Genomic DNA, 17,984 nt, shown 5'->3' with positions numbered 1-17,984 from the left:
AAGGCAAGTTGGGTTTTATTCAATATGGAGTAGATCTCCAAGGTTTTCTTTCTAAATTCTTATTTTATATCTCAAGTGATTTAAAATAAGAAACCGAAAACCTTCACTTATATAGCCTACTGGTTATATAAAATGCCTGCTAATTATTACTAGGGCTTCCAGATACCAGCCTAGCTTTTAAGAATAATTCATCTATTACTGTAGTTCATTATCTATACCCCCAAAATGTTTGACCACATTGCCAAAGTCATCTATTTAAGGACAGGTATACCCTTTGTGACACAGGTTTTAGAAAGCAAACAAATCCTGTCATCTATTGTGTGATAAACATGCCTTAAATAACAGCTTTCCTTTAATCAATTTTGTCATGTTCCAGTTCCATTCTAGACACCGAAAACTAGAGATATGTAACTCAGATTGGTGTAAACTACTTGTTTGTGATCCAAAGATATAATTTGTATATGGGTAAATGCAAGTTGGTACGGTTGGAGTTCTCTGGAGATCTCTCAACAGCTCCTTTCCCCAAAAAGGCACACGGTGGCTTGCCTCTCCAAGTATGAGAGGGGTTGTGAAGAAATCTTTGAAAAAAGTTTCAGCTGCACTTTCAGCTTTCTTTCTCAAACATAAATGATTTACTGGTGGAGTTTTCCCAGTGGCTCTCCGCATGATCAGACTGATTCACATTGTACGTTGTAGTTAAAGCCACCCCCATGTAATTACCTACAAACTATGGAAGAGGAATCAGCCATTAGTTTAGTCCAACAACTCAAAAAAGTGCTAAAGGAAAACGGGGAAGAAGGATAGTTGTCAGATGAAATCACTGTGTGCTGTGTAAATTCTGATGCTCTCAATAGTTTGTCCAGTGTAGGGGTGTACACTACAAAAAAATTGGAATTTTTTGAATTCAGATATGTTGGGCCCCTCCAAAATTTGGGATTCCCTAAAACACCCAAATTCCTATACCTGTATGGTATTTGGATTCTTTTTTTAAATCCCATTTTCTAGCACTATTATTTATTTGTATCCTGCCCAATCCCTCCCATGGGCTCAAGGTAGCCCAGAACATATAACAATAAAAATTCATAAAAAGCATCAAACATTTAATCCAATAAATAATTCATTACTCAAACTAATACCTGATGACAGCTAATAGTTAACTTATAATTATAGTTAACATAACTTATAATAATGCAACCATTATAGCCACTGAAGAATCTATCGGGGGGGGGGAATCCAGGAGTCTATCTGGGGGGGATCCAGAATTTCATGGTAGCCTCTGGTGCTTCTCCTCAAAAGACCCCCCAAGTTTCAAAAAGATTGGACCAGTGGGTCCAATCCTGTCAGCCCCCAAGGAAGGCATCCCCATCCTCCATTTTTTCCAGTAGTGGGAAAGAAAGAAAGAAAGAAAGAAAGAAAGAGAGAGAGAGAGAGAGAGAGAGAGAGAGAGAGAAAGAAAGAAAGAAAGAAAGAAAGAAAGAAAGAAAGAAAGAAAGAAAGAAAGAAAGAAAGAAAGAAAGAAAGAAAGAAAGAAAGAAAGAAAGAAAGAGAGAGAGAGAGAGACTTTGACTTTGTCAAACCAAAGTCTCTTCAGTCGAAATTGAAGGTGAGGGAGATTTTTCCAAGCCCAGCCCAACCAGTGCATGTACAGAGTGCCCCACAGAACCAGTGCCACTGTGGCAATGCCAGTTCAACAGATTCAAGCAAGGGGGCATTGCAAGTCTAGCAGTACCAGAACATATACAGAGTGCTCAAAGAAGATACTCCCATCTTCCATTTATTTCAATGGAGGAGGGAAGCAGTTAAGGGAAGGCACTGGGTTTTGCTGGGCACAACGCACTGGTACTGCTTGGCACTTTGTATGTGCTCTGGCTGTGCTGGGCTTAGAACCCCCCCCACCTTGCTTGTTCTTTGGGGCCCCACAGAATTAGACTCCCAGACTAATCTTTTTGAAACTTTGGGGGGGGGGAGGGGGTAGAAGCTACACTGAAAATTTGATGTCTCTACCTCAATAAACAGTCCCCCAGACCCCTGTATCGATTCTCCATTATAGCCTATTGGGATCATTAACTATAATGGTCTCCACAAGCTATAATAAAACTGAAGGTATTACAATTCCTTTAAATGTGTTTGAGAAACTTCAGCTTCACCCAGAACAGTGTTTAAAGGGAGTGCATTCTCTTTAAGTGCCTTTTAACTGTGGTTATCCTATTTTCCTGGGTAATCTCAATTTGGGGGGATTATCTGGGATTGGCGATGCTCAATAGCTGAAAATACCCCCTCCGGCTGAAAGAATAGCCAATAAATACTGATAAGGTATTTCCAGCTATTTTTTCAGCTCAGATGGAATCAAATGCACACCCCTAGTCTGGTGTTCTTGTTGAACCTGTGAAATTATTCATATGTTATGCTGCATTATGACAACTTTCAGTATGGATTCCATGCTTATTTCCCAATATTGCAACATTTCAGCCATTTTAAATACCATTCTTTAAACTGTTAGAAGGGGTGAAAACACACACAAACACACAGCACAACAGGCAGTACAAGGATAAAGTGACATAATCAAAGAACATTGTTCATTTATTTTGCCTTCTGTAAACCCTCTGATACTCAATAGTCTTTGTAAAAGCATACTTTCTCTTTTTTCATAGAGTTTTATTGAAGAACAGCATACAACTGATTTAATTATCATATATAACCAAAAGAAACAGCCTACATTGTATATATAAACTTCAAATAATATTTAAAGTAAATTATTAAAAAGGCAAAGGTAAAAATAGTCCCTTGTGCAAGCACCAGTCGTTTCAGACTCTGGGGTGACATCACATCAGGACTTTTCACAGCAGACTTTTTACGGGGTGGTTTGCCATTGCCTTCCACAGTCATCTACACTTTCCCCTCAGCAAGCTGGGTACTCCTTTTACCAACCTCGGAGGGATGGAAGGCTGAGTCAACCTTGAGCCAGCTACCTGAACCCAGCTTCCACCGGGATCGAACTCAGGTCATGAGCGGAGAGTTCGGATTGCAGTACTACAGCTATACCACTCTGCGCCACGGGGCTGTTAAAGTAAATTATTACAGCACCTCTAACATTATCTATATAACTTATTTATCTTTACTTATGAAAAGTACTCTTCAATTCTTCAAAATTAACATTATTTATGAACTTAAGCTATGTTTTTCTTTTCCCCCCTTACTTTTCAAAACTAACATTAATTATGCTTTAAAACAAACAATAATAGTTTCCCAAGTTCTTGAGATCTTAAAGTCTTCTGTCTTCTTGTTTTAAACCGATAATATAGTTGATTAACAAATAAGATATATACATTAGAAACTTGGAAACTGTAGGTCTAGGGAAGCCCAGAATTGTGGGCTGGGGAAGAATCTTCTGCCCTGCTTGTAAAAAGCATACTTTCTATTTCCCAGATGCGAAAGTTACTGCAGTACAGGATAGTTTCAAGTGGGTAGCCATTATATGTCTGTAGTAGTAGAACAAAATTAAGAGTCCAGTAGCAACTTAAAGACCAATAAACTTTTTGAGGGCATAAGTTTGCCCTCAAAGACAAAGCTAACTTCATTAGTATCTCCCAGAGTGCGCTTTGACTCACAAAATGTATTCCCTGGAAAATTTAAGGTGTTCTGGTACAGGAATGAGGGTTACTTGAAACAATGTGATTAACGAGGAAATTTTTCAGGGAAGATTTCTAGATGGATAGTGAAGAATTTACTCTATCTTGCTGTCTCCATCAAGATGAAGAAAGGGATTGTTGCTTTTATGGTTCTTGCATTAGGTATTAGTGATTCTCTCAAGAATACTGAGGATATGGAACAAAAATTAATTCACATGAACATGAAGCTGCCTTATACTAAATCTATTAAGGTCAGTACTGTCTACTCAGAATAGCAGCAGCTCCCAAGGACTCAGGCAGAGGTCTTTCACATCACCTACGGCCTGATCCTTTTAAACTGGTGATGCTGGAGATTGAACCTGAGACCTTCTCCGGGTAAAGAAGATGCTTTACCACTGAGACACAGCTCCTCACCAATTAAAAAACACAATTAAAAAAAGAACTTTTAAAAAACCTAGCGCAACCATGTTTTAAGGATTATTTCTAATCAGGAAAGGACAGAAACTTTAAACAAACACAATTAGATCTGGTCTAGATCTCATCACTAGATAAACACACACAATCATCCAGACTATGGGTTTACTTTTATTTAAATGTGCAAGAAAAAACAGACTCCATCCTAACTTACATTCTTGTGTTGCTGGTTTTATTTACTATAACCGACTTCCCACTCTGGTCCACATTGTGCTCCAGTCCAAAGTAAGCAGCCACTCTGTGCAATAACATTCTATGATAAGAGGTCATGGGGGGGAATTTCTTGCGTGGGGTTCTGAAAGAAAGCAAGTTTTTGTTTTATGCACATTGTTTCCTTGTTTATTAATACATTCTTAAAACCTGTCATACTTACTCATTATTACCAATGAAATCTAAAATTTCTTGTTCCAACTTCAGCAGCATCATTCTGTCCCTAGAAAATAAAAATAAAAGGGGGGGGGGAAGAAATCTTAAGAAAAATATCCCTGCCACACCAAGCATATTATTCATTTTATGAAGATTCACCCAAATTTTAAGTCTATGGAAAAGAAAGACTACAATGTGTCAAGGGGCCTTGCCATGAAAATTGTTGGCTCTTGTACTTGCTGTAACTGTATTGGGAATGTATGGGGGAGTTATGTTCTGCTGTGCCTTGCTTAACGCACAAAGTAATCATTCTGTCCTGGTGGGGGTGCTTGTGGACATGCTATCTTCTCCTCAGAGACTGTCTTGGCATCTGCTAACACACAAGGGGGGGCTGGGTGAGATACTGTTACCTTTGCTTTGCCCAGGCTTTTTTGCTCTGAATTTTGGCAAGGAGGGTATATAGATCTGACATGGAGAGTCATACTGCTGTGATGTGTTTATCAATAAAACTAAATCTTTCCTGAAAACAGAAAGGCTGATTATTGAGGGTCATCCAGGGACTGACACAATGCTTGTAAGATAAATAAATGTACTTTTATTATTTACTATATGCTACCCCCACTTCCAAATTAGTTGACTGATAAAAATTGCTTTTATTCGACCCACTTGCACTAGTCTGCACAGCAACTGTGAAGTGTAAATCGTGCAGCAACTGTGAAGTGTGTTTTTATTGGTCCAGAACTCTAAACATAAAGCTTGAAGGAAAACACTCCTTATAGTCCATACTATGGGTCAAGACAACACCCACTTAAAACACTTACTTTCAATGACAACAAGAAATTTGATCTTCAGCATATTTATACAGATGTCAGTAAATACAGGTACAAGGAATGAAAACAGACTTATACAAAACTAAGCTCAGGTAAGGCAGACATGGTGAACTGTAGATTTTTAAAGGCTTTACACAGTGTACTCGGGTTTTATTTGAGAAATTCAACTACAGAATAAAATGAATGCAAAACAAATTAATACATTCATAAAAAGCAAAGTTGTTTACCTGGGATTGTTTTTTAATGTATTTACTAAAAACTCATGTAGATCTATACCAGTTGAATCTGTGTATTCTTGACTGGAATCTAAAAATCAAAATCAAAAGTTGTAAAGAGTGAATTAATGCTTTCAACAAAGGCAGTCTTATTATAACAGCTGGCTTTTAAAAAGTAACCAATTATTAAGTTTGGAAATTAAAATATATAAATTTTGTTTTGTTTATTAATCATAAAGATCCACACATAAAAATCTGCACTTCAGAAAACCAATATTATCACATTGTAAACTGATGCCTTGACTCCAATACCCTATAGCAGGGGTGGCCAACGGTAGCTCTCCAGATGTTTTTTGCCTACAACTCCCATCAGCCCCAGCCAGCATGGCCAATGGCTGGGGCTGATGGGAGTTGTAGGCAAAAAACATCTGGAGAGCTACCGTTGGCCACCCCTGCCCTATAGCATGCATACTGAGTAATTTTTGTTCTTAATCTTCTTTTTTACATTCCAGCAACATGCCAATATTTTTTGCAGGGGAAGAAAACCTCATTTTCCAGATGCAAGCATGCATTAGAATCTCACCGGATGTTATATGTCATATGCAGGGGAAGTTTTGTAGAAAAATAGGTGATGGAGCTTATTAGCATAACTAATTAACATATGCTGCCCCCCCACCAGCCAAAAGCAACCTGATGCAAGGAAGGAGAGCCCTGGGCGAGCAAGGCCTGCTTGGGCTGTCTAGAGATCCAGCCAGTCCAAGCAGGCCTCACTCACCTGGGGCTCTCCTGGGCTCCCCTGCCCCAGTCAAAAGGCCAGCAAGCCACCCACCACCCAGAATCATATAAGAAGTGGAGAAAGGATGGCGCAGGCTTCTTCATGAGTTAATGAGGGCTGCTGGGAGAGTGGCAAAGCTCCTGGTAGCTGGCTGGGTGCCTGCTCTCCTAATCCAGGGATTGTTATGCAGCTGCACCTACTATTCAATGGACAAGTTAGGTGGGGAGGAAGAGGTGGAACCCTCAGAAAGGTTCAGGAGCTGTGCTCTTGTGAGCCCCTGCAGAATCTGAGACCTGGTCATATGTAGTTGGCTTCCTTGGACCAGCCCAATGTAAACTTTTACTAGGAACTTTAAAAAGCTATGAGATACAGGGCGAGGTATCTAGCAAAGGAAAGGAAGGCGGGCATATTTCCCATTAATCCCAACTTTCCCAAGGTCATGAGTGTATCCTTGGAACCTTCTGAATACTGATCCAATGTCAATAGAGCTTTCTGAGATCTTTACATCTGGAAACAGATTTTTGTGGAGGGAGGGGGCAAAGAGTAATTTTCCAAGTGTCTACAGTTTTCAGACTTCTATTAATCATCTTACTATAATTTTTCAAAACATTGTTTATAGTCTTGCAAACACAAATCTCACTGAAAGAAAAAACTGGGGCTGGGAGCACTGTGACTGATCCCAGGTCACCCAGCAGGTAGATGTAAAGGAGTATGGAATCAAATCTGGTTTTCCAGATTAGAATCCTCGGCTGTGATCACACACATCAAATAATGCACTTTCAATCCACTTTCAGTGCACTTTCCAACTAGATTTTACTGTGTGAACTTGAAAAATCCAGCTGGAAAGTGCACTGAAAGTGGATCGAAAGTGCATTATTTTGTGTGTGTGATCACAGCCCTTACACCTTGCAAGCTTTTACTAAAGTTGTAAATATTACAGGAGGAGAATTTAAAGTTGCTAAAAGTTATTTATGAAGGGATTAACAGAGAACTTGATGAAATTTAAACCAGATGATGAATAGTGAATATAAAGTTTTTAAAAATTCAAAGTGGAAAGGTGGAATTAAAGTCGGCCGAGGAAATACAGTATAAATATAATCGGTTTCAACTGCAACAAATAAAGAGTTTGTTTGAACAGGACATTAAGATATATGGAATAAGACAAGAACAAACAGAACTGGAGAGAATGCTGTTTGGGGAGAATGAAAAGCTGATTTCAAAGACATATAAATTATTACTGAAATGGTCTGCGGAAGATGAAGTAGTTAAATCACAAATGATAAAATGGGCAATATAAATAGAGAAATCCAGATGGAGTCATGGGAACATTTATGGAAGAACTCTAAAAATATCTACATGTTATAAAATTAAGGAAAATTGCTTTAAAATGTTATATAGGTGGTATATGACACCTAAGAAATTGGCAAAAATGAACAATCAGGTGTTGGATAGATGTTGGAAATGTAAAAAACAAGAAGGAACTTTCTACCATATGTGGTGGACTTGTGAAAAGGCAAAACAAATTTTGGCAAATGATTCAGCAAGAGATTTCAAGAGTTTTGGGATATAATATTAAGAAGGTACCAGACTCTTTTTTTGTTGGGATTACAAATGGAAACATTTTTAAAACAAGATAGAACGATAATTTGGTATATGCTTTCTGTCAGGCCATGCTTCATTGAAGTTACTTATGCTATATGAATGTATTTAATCCATGCTTACTAACATCATTGCTGAATAAAGTTCTATGCTACTAATATCTGTGCCCTGCAAGAGAAGGAGGAGCGGTGGGAATAAGCGCTGCCAGAGCTCCAAAGGCCAGTAACGCCTTTGAAGTGCAGAGTGCCTAGCTAGCCTCTCTGGCGCCTCCCAAGCAAAGCAAGGACATCACCAGGGGGGAGAATGCAACCATCACCGGTGCAAGATAAGCAGGCGTGTAAAAGTGTTACTTGCAGGGTCGACTGTAGTTTTATTATGGGAAGTAGTTTAAAGCCCAAGCCTTTGAAGTGTATTCATAAATGGTTCAAGCTATCTGTTATCAGTTTCAATGAATCCATGTAGAGAGTAACATTGTTGTAATCAATAAATGAAACTTAGTTTTTAACAAAGACAAGTCTGATCATTTTGAAACTTCAATGAACCCTTTGCTGACACTTTCAGCTGCACGGACATTAAATGCGCAGATGTGGAAACAAGACAAAATACCAGAAATGTGGGAGTGGATTTTGAAAGTTATGCATTGAAGTGAAATGGACAAGCGTACAAGAATCTTAAAAGAACAAGACTTAGAGAAGTTTAAAAATGAATGGGCAAAGTTCCAAAAGTATGTTGAAAAACAATGGAATGTTAAAGGATATTTGGAGATTTTTGACAATGGTTAATCTCTAAAGAAACTTTATATGGATTACAGTAAAAAAGCGAGATTATTGGAATATATCTTTTCCAGTTTTTTCCCCTTTTTTGTGTTAATGATTTAAGGACTACTATGAAGATGGATTATAGTTATAACCTATGGTTTTTTCTTTTTTCTTGGATTTTTTTTTTATGAAGTATGATTCTTTAATAGATAAAGTTTTACCTTTTTAACAGATTAAATAAGAAACACTCCCAGGGGACACCAAAAGGGGGGAGAGATGGAGAAAATGTAATGTATATGTATTAATTTTTAATAATGTGCTATTACAATATATATTACAGTATAATACATTGTTTTGAACTGAAAGTGCATTATTTTGTGTGTGATCACAGCCCTTAGCTCTAAAGCACTACATCTTGCAAGCTTTTACTAAAGTTGTAAATATTACAGGAGGAGAATTTAAAGTTGTTAAAAGTTATTTATGAAGGAATTAACAGAGAACTAGATGAAATTTAAAACCAGATGATGAATAGCAAACCTCTTGATAACATTTTCCTGGGTAATTTGTCACTGGACTTTTCCTTTTCAGTTTCATCTTTCAAGGGTTTCTCTTCTTTGTCAAATGATTGTGTTAGTGGGATCTGAATTTTCTCCTGTTGAAAAGCAAAAATCAACCAATTTTTTCTTCAAGCAAAATATCTCATAAGGAAAGCATGTCCTCAGAAAGAATTGTCTTTCAGGTTATTAAAATTACTCAGTTCATACACTTGAGAAATATAATCACTTAATATGCATCTGAAATAAATGCCAAAGGAAATAAGAAATTGAAATTTTGCTACCTACAATCCAAAATTACATGGAGTTGTGTTTGGTGCACAATATAGACAGTATTTATAATTATTAAAACAAAGCTATTTGCAACAAAGCCATTTAAAACAAAGCCATTTAATTCTAAACTTTTAAAGGAAAACAATTTCTGAACTGGACTCCAGATTATGGTTCAAAAATTCATACAATGAGACCAGGAACAGAGGAATTTTTCTACAAACAGGAGAGAAGCCCAAGGTTTTCAGAAAAATTTGAATGTTACAAAATATACATATATGTGGAGATTAACTCCTCCTCCCCCAATAATAGAAGAAACACCAGTGGCTTTAAGAGATGAATGACCACTAAGATCACACTATGGAGTCTGCCTAAGGGAAGGAAAGAACGAACTGTGTGTTTGTGTTGGGGGCGGGGAATGAAAAATGCAAGGGGGGGGGGGAGGATACAAGGGGAAAATGAGATTCCTCCTCCATTTGTCCTTTGCTTCTTATTTCTGAAACAAGTATACAGTAGCCCCATGTAGCATTTTCCAATGGTTTCTGATTTTGATTATTTAAGTAGTACTGTATAGCAATCTTGTATAAAAATCAAACAGTTCTGATGGAAAGGAAAGCATCTAGTCTCAGATTCACAAGCAGAAAAACAGAGTTCATTATGTAGTTCCATATTTCCTGGAACCAAGAACAGAAACTCATCTTGGGGGGGGGGGGGAGGGGGGTGCAAAATATGATCTTAAAAAGCTACTTTCTTCACTCATCCTAGTGGTCACCATAAACATTGCACCTCATATTGAATTCCCTGGGAACATACAGTTGCAGGTCTGTTGGGATTTCCATTGTTTTACGACCTAGTTTGAATATCACTTTTTTACGTACTTGAGAGTTGTAGTTTTTTACAGGAATACAGAATTTTACTTGGTGCTTGGCGTCTTACTTTTCAGTATAGACCAGGGGTTTCAAACATGCAGCCCAAGCAGGCCTCAAATCCAGCCCACAAGCAACCTCCTTCTCCTACTTCTTTTTCCAAGACTGCTGCTGCAGTCACATTGTAGCTTGATTTGCTCCCTCAACTGCCTCCTGCTTCCTGCCTTTTGCCTCCCTCCCCTCTCTCTTACACACACAGATAGTTCCGTGGCTGCTTCCTGCAGGAGAGATGCAAAGACAAGTCTCTCTTTCCCTGTTTTATTCCAGGTATAAGCTTTTGTGGGCAAGCACACTTCTTCAGAAGGAGAGTGGATGAAGTCTTCTGACAAGCACAATGTACACTGAGGAAATTATTTTGGCTTATTCTCAAAAGCAGTTTTTAAAAGATTGGATTTCTCTTTTCCTATCAGACTTTTATTTTCTTTCAAAAAGACCCTGTATGGAGAAATGCCATTTTGTTTGATAAATACTGTCTACATGTGGGGTACATGGGGAGAGACAATCAAACTTGAGGCAGGCCTTGGCCTACTCTCATTTTCCCCACCCCTCCTGTGTGCAACCAGTAAATTGAGAGAACCTCTCTAGAGAGACAGGAAGTCCATCAGAGCTCCCCACCCTCTGCAGAATGCTGCAGGAGACAGAACCGGTTCCTGGGCAGGAACTGCAGTTTATATTGGTGTTCCTGAGTGGGAAGCCCTCAGTTCAGTACAGTTCAAGCCAGTGGTTGCTTGGTGCTTGGTGCTCGCAGGAGGCAGAGATCTTCTCCTTAGGCCAGAGTGAGTGACCATCTTGGAGAATATGAAAGTCCATCTTATCAACTGTAACTATGTAAGGTGCCTGCCCTGAATACCATCTAGTTAGGGTATGTGTTTAACCACAGAGAGATGGAGCACTTTTAACTACTTTGATTTGATTCTTCTGTTCACTTGTTTATATGCCAGTATATAGTTGTAATATTTAAATAAATATTTAGCTTGTTAAAGAATTTGATCCTTCTGTACCACATAGTTTCCCCCAACCACTTAGAACACCAGGAATGGGTTGGGCAATCCCTAGGGTGGAAAGGTGGCGAAATGGCCAGTTGTCAACTCTCCAGGGGAGCCCAAAAGGTCCATGGGGAGCCCCAAGGTGGATTCCTAGTGAGGTTAGGAGGCTGTCCCACCCAACCAGAGCCCCAGACAGGGACAGTGGTGGCAGCGATACCCTGAGGCAGTGGAGTGGAACAGCCTCTTCAGATGAGCATATCAGGAAGCGTAGGCAGAGCCAGGGCCAGCAAGCAGATACAGGCCCAGTCCACCACACCCTGATTAGAAATTAGAACACTTGGATTGGTCCTTATATCTTGGAGAGTGGAGTGATTTCAGATGCCAAATGATAATAGCACACATTGGTAATGAGACAGGAAAACTAGCTCTCAATTCAGTCCTGGAGGGTACATTGTCTTGAGCTTCATTATCAATTGCAATTCAGCAGTCTCTCTTTCTAATCTCCCCTCTAATTCCTTTGTAAAATTGCTGCTACTCTTAAGTCAGCAACTGAATGTTGTGGTTTCTAATGTCAGACCTATGTCTATTTATTCTTTGCATCCTCCTGGATGGAACTGAGACCTAGATTTCCCGTCTCATTACCAACACTGGTATTTCCATGACCATTACCCCTCTGCATATTACACCTAATCCAATCAAGCCTGCTGTTGTCATTCACCTGCTATTGTCATCTGACATCTGAAATCACCTTTATAAAGTTTGTATCTCCAGTATCTCATGTTACATTTTATGGCATGCATGGCACAGCCCAACAAAATGACATTTATGTCAGATCCAGCCTATGTAATAAATGAGTTTGACACCTCTGGTATAGACTACGTTGTTCACACATTCTATCTTTCAGAATTTGTCCACATGTACTATTATCACAAATTTTAGTGTTCAACAATATCTCAAAAAAAAATGCAGGGTGATAACTTGTCAAAGAAAATACCACATTATGGATCACAAACAGTCAACTGCTGACTGGCCACAATGCTCATTGAATACTTTAGTTTATTTTAAAATGCAGACCAGAAGATCAAGTACTAGAAGACTCAAATCCCCAAAGTATCATCCTGTAATATTATAATTTGGGATGCATGAACAATAAAAGCATTTTTTTAGGAAAAGCTTTCAGTATTCAAAATGAACTTGAGATCTGAATCTCTTTAAAACCATGAAAGGTTTAGAGCCAGTTCAAGTAGCTCTATATAACAGCCGTAATCGTTCACCTATCAATTGAACTAAAACATGCTGAGTTTTTTATATCAGCAAGAATAGCATGAAGACATGTTATGTGCTAAGTTCCTTATGGTGGTGAATATGTCACACAACAGGATTTTGGGCACCCTCCATGTGGCATCACAGCATGAGGCACTTAAATAATATGCATAATTACTTCTTTAATATCCAGTGTATAATTCAATCTACCACTCAGTTCACCTGGATTGCTACTACCTGTCTAAAAAGAACCTAGTCCTATCTCCCATCCTATTACCCTGGTCTCTGTATCCATTGTGATGCAAAAATTAGCATAAACTTCTGATATATGAAATCCATAGCTTGCAGTTTTTGGATATAGTACATTAACTGGCATATGATGAAGGGAGCTTTACACATCTTGTTGGTCTCTAAGCTGCAACTAAACTTGAATCTATTCATTAGTTTCAGAGGCCAATACAACACTGCCATAGTTCTGCCATTCATGAAGAGAAAATGATCTTACTATATCAAAAGTACATAAAATTGCTCTTTGAATTTCAGGGCAGGAATTTTTTATCTGCTCCATCTCCTATCTCCTACTTAAATTACTTGATGTCAAACAGAAGCAAGTAGTGTAAGTTCTTAAATGATACAGCAGAAGGGCTATCCAACCATACTTGGATTCGAAAAACAGAAAATGGATTCTCAGTTTTAAAAAGTTTTATTAGTTTCAGAAAATTAGGGGTAGGGAATAGAGAGAATAGAAAAGAAAAATATATATTAATCTTATTCTGCATTAAAAATACTTTCAAAGAATACAAGTCTACATCTGCAATACTTTCTTAAAATACATAAATTGTCTTCACCAACTCACATGTCCACCACATATGATAAAAAGAACCAACCTGTTTAGTACATTTCCAACATTTGTTAGACATATTAGTATATTTCTTACACAATTTCTGTGAGGGGGGCGGGGGGCTCCCTCTGGGTATCCTACCCCCCCAGGGAAAGTGTATGCGCAATACATAGCCTCTCCTCTGCCGGTGTAGTGAACGCCGCGTGGTCACTGTCTGGTAATGCCTGGCAGATGGTCACTGCAATGGCCTCTCCTGCATTACTGCATCCGTAGCAACACCTTCTCGCTGGTCCCCCCGTTTTTCACAGAGTTTGCTATGTCATGGTGCAACCGAATTGTCCGGCGGTATAACCGGATGGACAGGCTGGGCCCACCAACCTCGCCAGCCTAAGAGAAGGAAAACTCTAATATCAAACCCGGGCAGATAGAGCTTGTTAATGTAACACCTACCACCTGGAGGACTCGCTGCCGGCGTCCCAGCTTACTGGGCCATGGCAGATGACCCCCAGGTGAAAGGGTGGAGCCAGTACCGCGCACACTGCACTTCACCTAAAAAATTCCTCTGCGCAGGCCTGAAGGGCATATCCACATACAAAACCCACAACGCATCAAGTCCTGCAGCGATGGGCAAGGGGCGAAACGGCAGGTGGAAGATGCCACTGGAAGCCGCAGTCCCGATCCTGCATGTAGGCGGTTCAGGGTATTGGTCGCCTGATGCTAACCCGGAGACGAAAGCATTTTTCGGCAGTACCCTGAACGACCAAGCAGCCTTATCTAGGGACAGCACTGCTTGCTCCACACGGAGAGGGGCCTAGAAAAGGTGGCCTAAACAAAGCTCGTCTCCTCCCCCCCAGTTGGCTAGCTGCGGTCAACGGGCATCCTTACTTGCGGTCGAAAAATAACAACAAAGAAAAGGCATGCACCCGCCTCACAAAGTGTGCAAAGACTAAAGCTTGCGTGTTGGAACATCAGAACCATGCTTGAAACAGTAGAGAGTGGTCGCCCTGAACGACGCTCTGCTCTAGTTGTCCACGAACTTCTCAGGTTGAATATCGACATAGCAGCTCTCAGTGAGGTCCGTTTCCCTGAGGAAGGTAGTCTTCAAGAACACGGTGCTGGCTATACCCTCTACTGGTCAGGTAAGTCAAAGGCTGAGAGCCGCCTTTCTGGCGTTGGCTTCATGGTCAGGAACTCCATTGCCTCCAAACTCAAAAACCTGCCAACAGGTCACTCAGATCGCATCATGTCCATGCGCCTCCCACTTCAAAACAAGCAGCATGCAACACTCTTCAGTGTGTATGCCCCAACCCTTCAAGCAGATCCTGCAGAAAAGAACAAGTTCTATGCTGATCTACACAACCTCGTACAGAAGACCCCCACAGAGGACAAGGTGATCATCCTTGGCGACTTCAATGCCAGAGTAGGTAAAGACTCGGAAGCCTGGAAAGGAGTACTTGGCAAACACGGCATTGGCAACTGCAATGACAACGGGCGCCTCCTGCTAGAATTCTGCATGGAGCACCAGCTCACCATCACCAACACTATCTTCCAGCAGAAGAACAGTCTGAAGACAACCTGGATGCACCCACGGTCCAAGCACTGGCACCTTATCGACTACATTCTGGTGCGCCAGAGAGACCTTCGAGATGTCTTACACACCCGAGTAATGCCCAGTGCAGAATGTCATACGGATCATCGTCTTGTACGCTGTAATCTCCGTCTTCACTTTAAACCCACACCCAGGAGAGGAGGTATCCCTCGGAGGAAGTTTCAGGTTGGCAGTCTCCAGTCAGCCGAAGTTAAAGCTGCCTTCCAGGCAAAACTCCAGTCAAGAATTGAGGACCCCAATTGCCCCACAGACCCTTCTCCAGAAGCACTCTGGGAACACCTAAAAACTACTGTCCTGCAGATCTCTGAAGAAGTCCTCGGGTTCTCCACAAGGAAGAACAAGGACTGGTTTGATGAGAACAATCAAGAGATCCAAGATTTACTGGCGAAAAAGAGATCTGCCTACCAAGCACATCTTGCTCAGCCCTCCTGTCCCGGGAAAAAAGCAACCTTTCGCGCTGCATGTAGCAACCTCCAGTGCAAGCTTCGAGACATTCAGAATGAGTGGTGGACCAAGCTTGCAGAGAGAACCCAGCTGTGTGCAGACACTGGTGATTTAAGAGGGTTCTACGAAGCCCTGAAGGCAGTATATGGTCCATCATATCAGGCTCAGAGTCCCTTGCGTAGTGCAGACGGCCAAGTGCTCCTCACAGACAAGGCATCCATACTGAACCGGTGGTCGGAGTATTTTCAGGTTCTCTTCAGTGCCAACCGCGTAGTTCAAGATTCGGCAATCCAACTCACCCCACTTCAACCAGTGAAAACAGAGTTGGATGAGATCCCCACCCTAGAAGAGACTGTTAAAGCCATCAAGCAACTGAAAAGTGGCAAGGCAGCAGGAGTTGATGGAATTCCACCAGAGATCTGGAAGCATGGGGGCATAGTACTACATAGCTCACTTCACAAAGTACTTGTCACCTGCTGGGAACAAGGCAAATTACCACAGGACTTTCGCGATGCAATCATCATCACCCTATACAACAACAAAGGGGAAAAGTCAGACTGCTCCAACTACCGGGGGATAACCCTGCTTTCCATTGCAGGCAAAATCCTTGCCAGAATACTCCTGAACAGACTGGTGCCCACCATTGCAGAAGAACTCCTCCCAGAGAGCCAGTGCGGCTTCAGAGCTAACAGGATCACCATCGACATGGTATTTGTTCTCAGGCAGCTCCAAGAGAAATGCAGGGAACAGAACAAGGCTCTGTATGTGACTTTTGTCGACTTTACCAAAGCTTTCAATACCGTTAGCAAGAAAGGCCTGTGGCAAATCTTGGAACGTTTAGGATGTCCCCCAAGGGGATGTCCCCTCAGCATGATCATCCAGCTACACGAAGACCAGCGAGGCCAAGTCAGACACTGCAACAACCTTTCGGAGCCCTTCCCAATAGGCACAGGTGTAAAGCAAGGCTGCGTTCTCGCGCCAACTCTCTTTACGATCTTCTTTAGCATGATGCTTCAAAGAGCCGCAGTAGATCTAGATGATGACGATGGTGTCTACATCCGCTATCGCACCGATGGCAGCCTGTTCAACCTGAGGCGACTAAAGGCCCACTCCAAGACAATGGAAAAACTCATCCGAGAGCTACTGTTTGCTGATGATGCTGCACTCGTCTCCCACTCGGTATCAGCTCTGCAGCATATGACGTCCTGCTTTGCAGAGGCTGCCAAGCTATTCGGCCTAGAAGTTAGTCTGAAGAAGACAGAAGTTCTCCACCAGCCTGCACCCCAGGAAGGTTATCACCCTCCCTGCATCACTGTGGGTGAATCAGTTCTGAAGACAGTCCAGCAGTTCAGCTACCTGGGGTGCATCATCTCCTCAGATGCCAAGATCGACAAGGAGATTGACAACAGGCTGGCAAAGGCAAACCGTGCATTTGACCGACTGCACAAAAGAGTGTGGAGCAACAAGCATCTGAAAAAAGGCACAAAGATCAATGTTTACAAAGTGGTTGTGATGACAACCCTCATCTACGGCTCCGAATCGTGGGTTTTATACCGTCATCACCTGCGACTCCTTGAGCGCTTTCATCAGTGCTGCCTTCGCACCATCCTCAACATCCACTGGAGTGACTTTGTGACCAACACTGAAGTTCTCAAGCGGGCGGAGGTTACCAGCATCGAGGCACTGCTGTTGAAGATGCAGCTGCGCTGGGCAGGGCATATTTCTAGGATGGAAAACCACCGCCTTCCCAAGATTGCTCTGTATGGCGAACTCTCCACCGGCCATCGAAATAGAGGGGCACCAAAGAAGAGGTACAAGGACTCCTTGAAGAAATCCCTTGGCACCTGTCGCATCAACCATCACCAGGGGTCTGACCTAGCCTCAGATCGCAAAGCATGGAGGCACACCATCCACCAGGCTGTCTCTTCTTTTGAGAACGCACGCATAGCTGGTCTTGAGGACAAAAGGAGATTGAGGAAGAATCGCACTGCTACAGCACCAACCCTAAATCAGACTTTTCCCTGCAGCCACTGTGGCCGGACCTGCCTGTCCCGCATTGGTCTTGTCAGCCACCAGCGAGCCTGCAGCAGACGTGGACTATTGCACCCTTCTTAAATCTTCGTTCACAAAGCCAAGCCAAGAGAAGAGAAGAGAGACACAATTTCTGTGGAGTCAAGTACCATCTATAAAACATCTTATACAAATTTTCTTTAAAAGTTACTGACCTAGAACCTAACATTGTTTTGTAGTAATTGATCTTCAATCCTGCTCAGTAACCAAATTGTGTAATCTTGTTTATAAGACAGTCTACTGAATCTATTGGTTGCTCTAGTATAAAAACTAGGTCGTCTGCAAAAGCTCTCAATTTGTATTGTTCACCTTTTATCACTGCTCCCTTGATACTTGCATCTTCCCTTATTTGGTTATTCAGTATCTCTAGAGATA

The 17,984-nt window shown here is 41.3% G+C and overlaps 1 protein-coding gene across 9 annotated transcripts in view; it reads right to left on the bottom strand.

Moving 5' to 3' along the window:
• Positions 1-17,984, bottom strand: part of R3HDM1 (R3H domain containing 1) — a 157,720-nt gene that overhangs the window by 92,491 nt on the left and 47,245 nt on the right. For all 9 annotated transcript variants that reach the window (XM_060256860.1, XM_060256861.1, XM_060256862.1 and 6 more), the window contains 4 exons: positions 9,184-9,298; positions 5,527-5,605; positions 4,477-4,536; positions 4,258-4,398 (listed from right to left, as the gene is read on the bottom strand). In XM_060256860.1, coding sequence (XP_060112843.1) covers positions 4,258-4,398; positions 4,477-4,536; positions 5,527-5,605; positions 9,184-9,298 — 395 coding nt within the window. The remainder of the gene's footprint in view (positions 1-4,257; positions 4,399-4,476; positions 4,537-5,526; positions 5,606-9,183; positions 9,299-17,984) is intronic.

The sequence above is a fragment of the Heteronotia binoei genome, chromosome 16 (genome assembly GCF_032191835.1).
Source record: "Heteronotia binoei isolate CCM8104 ecotype False Entrance Well chromosome 16, APGP_CSIRO_Hbin_v1, whole genome shotgun sequence".
Lineage (NCBI taxonomy): Eukaryota > Metazoa > Chordata > Lepidosauria > Squamata > Gekkonidae > Heteronotia > Heteronotia binoei.
This window is presented reverse-complemented; position numbering and strand designations above follow the sequence as displayed.